Source organism: Aquarana catesbeiana, linkage group LG06, assembly GCF_042186555.1.
Source record: "Aquarana catesbeiana isolate 2022-GZ linkage group LG06, ASM4218655v1, whole genome shotgun sequence".
In the NCBI taxonomy this organism is placed as follows: Eukaryota; Metazoa; Chordata; class Amphibia; order Anura; family Ranidae; genus Aquarana; species Aquarana catesbeiana.
Window position 1 is genome coordinate 7,849,201 of NC_133329.1, and position 6,971 is coordinate 7,856,171.

General features: G+C 41.2%; 1 protein-coding gene across 1 annotated transcript; it reads left to right on the forward strand.

Annotated features, from left to right (window-relative positions):
- The first annotated feature begins 1,517 nt into the window (after window positions 1-1,517).
- On the forward strand, window positions 1,518-2,441 carry LOC141147463 (olfactory receptor 5B12-like). The gene has a single exon (XM_073634700.1). The coding sequence runs from the start codon at window positions 1,518-1,520 to the stop codon at window positions 2,439-2,441; it is 924 nt and encodes a 307-aa protein (XP_073490801.1).
- Window positions 2,442-6,971: the final 4,530 nt, after the last annotated feature.

The following is a 6,971-nucleotide window of genomic DNA, read 5'->3' on the forward strand; positions in this document are numbered from 1 at the left end:
TTGGTTGACTGTGCTGATTAATTTATGTTATATTTTTTAAACAGACACACATATCTTTATAGTGTTTAAAATACCAATCGGCTACATGGTGGTAAATCCATCTTTACAAACAACTCTTTATCATTGTACTGCTGGGAATTACACCGATAATGAAAGTACATATGAACTGTACGTCATGCTGTATAAAAAAATAAAGTGTACTGCATGTGCAGGCAACTAATTTAAATAATTCCTTTATATTTTTCTGTATTTCTATATCAATTTCTTCTGTGGGGTGGCATATTTGCGTATCTCCTACACGTTACGCTCGCAGCACAACCAAGACCAAGGTTTCACAGAGACCCCGTTCTAATGGTCGGGACCCGGAACATCTGGTTTCCGGGTCACCTGATCAGTATTATAGCCTCTGATTGGCTATCACAGTGATCAGCCACTGTGAAGCCCACCCCCGTGTTTTCTGTCTCTGTAAATGGATGAGAGAGAGATACATTGTATCACCCTCTGTCCTTGCAGAGATAGAAAATAACAATAATTTAAAAAATGTATAAAAAATACCTAGATCAAGGTTTGATCTAGGCCAATGCTAGGGTTAGTGTTTGGGTCAGGGTCAAAGGTCAAGATCAAAAGTCAGGGTTAAAGGTCAGGGTTAAAGGTCAGTATTTATTTATTTTTTATTGTATGGACGTCTCACCCAATCAAGGGGATAATGTCAACCAAGTGAAAAAATGAAGCAGCATATAGCGAAGCCTGCATTGGTTCATATGGTATAGTAAAGTTAATTTTTTCACTTGGTGACGTTACCCCCTTGATTGTGTGAGACATCCATTGATTATTGGAGTTTGTGGCCATTTGGCATAATGGGAGCAGCGTCAGATCCAAGCTTTGTCATGTGATTGGAATTCAACATATCGGTGATCGGAGAGCAGAGCTGGGATCCTTGTGAAGTGGTTTATACATGCCTACTTCATATTGATTTCTGGTAAGAAGATTGGATTCACACGTGGTGTGGTGTGTCCTTCTCTACACACGTGAAGCTGGTGAAGAGACTTCATCTCTCCTTCCTCTTTAAAGACTGTTTGTTTCTTATTAGCGCCGCATGTGGACTATTATTTATTTTTATTTTGCTTATCAACAAATTGTGCTGGCTGCTTTTATCAGGATTAGTATTATTGTTCAGTAGCGTGGATACCCACTTCCGTTTTTAGTATTAATATTACAATTTGTTTGATGATCTGAATCATTTAAGTGTGATAAATATCCAAAAAAATATAAAATAAGGAAGAGAGCAAATACTTTTTTACAGTACTGTATACTGTATATACAATATATATTGTAACATATTATTAATATATTCTCTATCTATCTATCTATCTATCTATCTATCTATCTATCTATCTATCTATCTATTTTTTTTTAAATACTGTATCTATATTGTAATGTATTGATTTTGCTATTCTATCAGTCAGCTGTTGCATTTTGTTACTGTATCCCATAGTTGTGGAAATATTTTGGTTATGATGACAAATCAAACTTCTGAATTCATTTTGCTTGGCCTGTCGGACCTCATGTATTCCCAGATCCCGCTGTCTCTTCTGATCCTCTTTGTCTATATGTCCACACTGGCCGGTAATCTTCTCATAATTTCCCTGGTGATCTCAGACTCCCACCTTCAGACCCCCATGTACTTTTTCCTTGGAAACCTCTCGGCTTTGGACATCTTCACCTCATCTGTGTCTTCTTTTCATTTGCTCTTTGATATCTTTAGGAGAAGCTGGCTGATTTTATACTCCTCTTGTATAGCCCAGGTCTTCTTCTTTTTCTGCTTTGCTGTCACAGAGGCTTTCCTGCTAGCTGTTATGTCCTACGATCGATATGTTGCCATCTGTCATCCTCTCCATTACACAACAATGATAAATATTCACTTGTGCATTCGATTGGCATCCGGTGTCTGGGCCATTGGATCCATCTGCTCCTCAGTACAAACAATCTTTACACTAAGATTGGCCTTCTGTGGTTCCACCATCATCCCGGGCTTGTTCTGTGAACTTTATCAGCTGATACAAGTGTCATGTTCAGACACATCCCTCAATCACTTACTGTTGTATCTCCATGTGGTATGTTTCGGAATTGCTGCCTTTTTAATCACTTTCCTTTCATATGTGTATGTTTTCAAAACCATCCTTAGAATAAAGATGAAGGATGGAAAGTTAAAGGCTTTCTCCACCTGTAGTTCCCACCTCACAGTGGTCTTCATCTTTTATGGGACAGGCGCCATAAACTATGCCCGACCCAAAAATAAACCGTTTCTGGAAGTCAGAATGGTGTCTGCAGTTTATGTAATTCTTACTCCTTTTCTGAATCCTGCTATATACAGTCTGAGAAATAATGAAATTAAAGGGGCTTTCTGCAGAGCTCTGGCCAGAGTGGGCTTTAGGCCTTAAACTGTCCCCATAGCAGGGGCAGATCCAGGGGGGCAAAGGGGCAATTGCCCCCCCTCCGAGAAATTTGTTGTGGGTGAGTGAGCGGGCGGGTGAGTGTGTGTGGGCGGCTTGGCAGGTGGGTGAGTGTGCGAGTGGCTGGGTGGGTGAGCGGGCAGCTCGGTGGGTAAATGGGCAGCTGAATACCTTTAACATTTTGGAATGTATTTTGAGATGGATCCATGTTTATGTTGATTGTGTTTTTATTTGTTGTTTATTTATGTTTAGGTATGTGTATACAGTATATAAGGTTATGAAAAGAAATGATACGGAATGTTTTTTTATGTGAAAAACATCTTAATAAAAATAATTGAAAACAATAAATCCCAGAGTCTGTGCACTGGGGCTAAATGAACAGTGTGCATGAGGATAACCGAGTGTGACACATTACTGAAAACGTGAGTCGTGGAGCACCTTTCTTTTCATTGAAGTAAATAGTTTTTGAGGGAGTCTATTCCACATTAAAAGTTCTTATTCTCCAGACACAAAGTGCTCCCTTGTCCTCTGTGATGACCTTAAAGTGAATAACTGTACACCATGTTCACTATATGGACCACCTACTGTATGTATTTATACATGATGATCATACCCCCCCAATCATCTCTTTTCAACAACCCCAGTTTCTCCAATGGCCTTGGCACCTCTATACGTCAAGTGACTCTGTGACCACTTGTGAAATCCCGAGTCTCCATTGACTTCCAGTGACTCTACAGTACCCTGTGCCAATCAGTGACCCCAGAGCACCCTGTTTGGCCCAGTGGTCCCAGAACACTCCATGTCATCCTTGAATCAAGCCCTGAGAACCTCCTTGACACCTGTATTTCCACACAGCCTCAGATTCGCTCCTGTATCTCCTAGACCAGTGATGGCGAACCTTGGCACCCCAGATGTTTTGAAACTACATTTCCCATGATGCTCATGCACTCTGCAGTGTAGTTGAGCATCATGGCAAATGTAGTTCCAAAACATCTGGGGTGCCAAGGTTCGCCATCACTGCACTAGACTGTGTCTCTCCCTGTGGATATGAACCTCTGTCTGATGCAAAAACCTTTGACATGGAGGTTACACGGTATTATTTTTAGTATACTCCTCTCCACTGAAAGGGACGGTGTCTGATGAATAGACATGTGCGATTTGGCTCGTAACTAATAGATTTTCGTTCAAATTTGTTAGTATTCGTACATTCGGATCAATTCGAACATCCGAATAGCTGAAATAACCAAAATACAAAAATTACGAAATTACGCATTGTAATAGAATGTATAAACAACTGACTCCATCTTAGATTCTCTTTCATTCACATAAAGTAGAAGTGAACTTTTCCTATGTGTGTGTGTTTTATCATAATCAGCTTAAAAAGTTTGCATAGAACCACACCCTATGAGATATTGTGGTTAAGCTGAATTTGTGTCAGCAAAGTCATTAGCTATTTCTTGTTATCTAGTCAAGTAGCCTAACTCTTGATAAGAAAGTACTGAGTGTAGGTTTGTAAAAACCCTTCGACATGTATTTTTACTGGTATATATACTACTGCTGTGTTCAATAAAAGTCAGAGATCTTATGAACACACTCCAGCTTGTTTCCCGTGTCTCATGTGGTCTCTCACGGATCCGAGGATCCTGGTGGTCTGCCTGAATTAACCAAAGATGGTCGTCCAGAAAAAGAATTCCTTTCACGAATAAGCAAAATAACGAACATGCAAAAATACGAACTTACGAACGGACTAACTTACGAAAATACGAAACTCTAAAACAGCAAAAGAAAGAAAATGACATCTATAACAAATGATTTACATTTCGTATTTTCAATCCTTTGTCTGTTCGTAATTTCGTATGTTTGTACTTTCATTCGTCTGTTCATAATTTTGTTTGTTTGTGTTCTCGAATCGTTCTTTTGAATGGACAGTGTCTTTTAATATGTATGTTCGTAATTTCGTGTTCTCGAATCGTTCTTTCGAATGGGCAGTGTATTAGTGAGTGATGTATCTTATCTAATATCTTTAGCCAATCAGCTTATCCCTTTTGTGTCGGAGTCACATGGCATTCCTGAATCTTTTTAGGTTCAGTTGAGGAGGAGACGGAGTCAGGTCTCGTGACTGAGGGAGTGGACTGGAGTAAGTACAGGACTTATTAGAAAAGCAAGCATAGGATTATTATTCTTTATTTCCTACAAAAGTACGAATCAATGAAAAAGGTAATCTCACAAATGTAACAATTACTAAATTAGTAGCACTGAATAAACGAAAATTATTATCTAACAAAATCTAACAAAATTACGAATTTTGAATCAAAGAAAATTAGACTAACGGAATTACGAATCATTTCGTATCAAAGAAAATATAACTGTTACGGAAAGACGAACAAGTCCGAATATGAAAACTCGCATCTTACGAAATTACGAATCGTTACAAATCAATGAAAACGTAAAGAAACGTGTCTACTGATGAGTTCTCCAGAGGTCACTATTCATGAGCTCATCCATAAACTCTTGTAGCCACACACTTCCCGTCCCTACTAAGTCATCCTAAGGTTTACATAAACATGCAATGATGTATAAAATTGCAGTTCTAATGGTCTCGGTTTTTTTTTTCTTTTCTTTTTTTTTCTTTTTTTAACCAACTTCAATACCAGACACTTATACACCTTTCTGCTCAAGCCAATTTTCAGCTTTCAGCTCTGTTGCAATTTGAATGACAATTGCGCGGTTATGCAACCCTGTACCCAAACAATCATTTTGTTCCCACAAATAGAGCTTTATTTTGGTGGTATTTGATCACCTCTGTGATTTTTATTTTTTGCGCAACAAATAAAAAAAATGACTTTTTTTCCTTTGAAATGTCATTTTCCCCCAAAGCACCCTCCCAATGTTGAGGGCATGTGGCCTGGTATGGTTCAGGAGGGGGGCGCTCTCTCATCCCCCCCCTCTTTTCCTGCGGCCTGCCAGGTTGCGTGCTCGGATAAGGGACTGGTATGGATATTTGGGGGGACCCCACGCCGTTTTTTAAAAAAAAATTTGGCGCGGGGTTCCCCTTAATATCCATACCAGACCGGAAGGGCCTGGTATGGAATTTAGGGGGACCCCATGCTGTTTTTTTTTTTATTTTGGCGTGGGGTTTCCCTTAATATCCATACCAGACCTGAAGGACCTGGTATGGAATTTAGGGGGACCCCCACGTCATTTTTTTTTTTAAATTTTGGTTCGGGGTTCCCCTGCGGGGAATTCCCATGCCGTTTTTATCAATGAACTTCTATGTGTATTGTCGGACCAGCAATGCATTAATAGCCACGAGTAGTTTTAAATGACTTTTTTTTCCTTTGAAATGTCATTTTGCTGTCAGACTGTTCAAACACGGGAAACATGCGCCCCTTTACAGGCATACTACAGACACCCCCCAGGTACAAAATTTAAAGGAATATTACACTTTTATTGTTTCACTTTAAGCATTATTAAAATCACTGCTCCTGAAAAAACGGAAGTTTTAAAAACTTTTTTTTGCATTGATGCATGTCCCCGGGGGCAGGACCCGGGTCCCCAAACACTTTTTATGACAATACCGTGCATATAAGCCTTTAAAATTAGCACTTTTGATTTCTCCCATAGACTTTTAAAGGTTGTTCCGCGGCATTCGAATTTGCCGCAAACACCCCAAATTGTTCGCTGTTCAGTGAACTTGCGAACGGCCAATGTTCGAGTCGAACATGAGTTCGACTCGAACTGGAAGCTCATCCCTAGTTACAGCCAAATACTTGCGAGCAATCTGCCATCGGTACTCCGACATCAGATTGTACAAGGCAAATTTCCCTGCCCCAGCTGCTGCACCACCGAATGAAGTTCACTCCCAGCCATCCACATGCCCAGCGGTTGAATGCTAGCTTGGCTAAATTGCTAGCACTTCAACTGCGGCCTTTTCAGTTGGTAGACTCTGCCCCCTTCCGTGAGTTTGTGGAATGTGCGGTTTATCAGTGGCAGTTTCCCAAATGCCACTTTTTCTCACGGAAAGTGATTCCTGGCTCCCTACCAGCATGTGGAAGGCAATGTCTTGGCCTCGCTGGACAGGGCGGTCAGCGGTAAGGTGCATATTACCGCTGATTCATGGTCCGGCAGGCATGGACAGGGACGTTACCTATCTTTCACTGTGCACTGGGTGACTCTTCTGGGAGCTGGGAAGGATGCAGGACAGGGTGCAGTAGTGTTGGAGGTTGTTCCGCCACCTCGCCTCCAAAATTCTACTAGTGGTGATTCTGCCACACCTCTCTCCTCCACCCCTTCCCCAAAAAGATGCCATGAGGTGCTTGAGCTGGTGTGCTTGGGGGACAGGAGCCACACTGGGGCAGAGATTCTGTCAGCTCTGCAGGGGCAGGTTCAGAGGTGGTTGATGCCACGCCAGCTTAAGCCAGGAATGGTGGTTTGCGACAATGGCACCAACCTCCTCTCCGCCCTCCGACAGGGACAACTGACCCATGTGCCCTGTTTGGCTCACGTCCTTAACTTGGT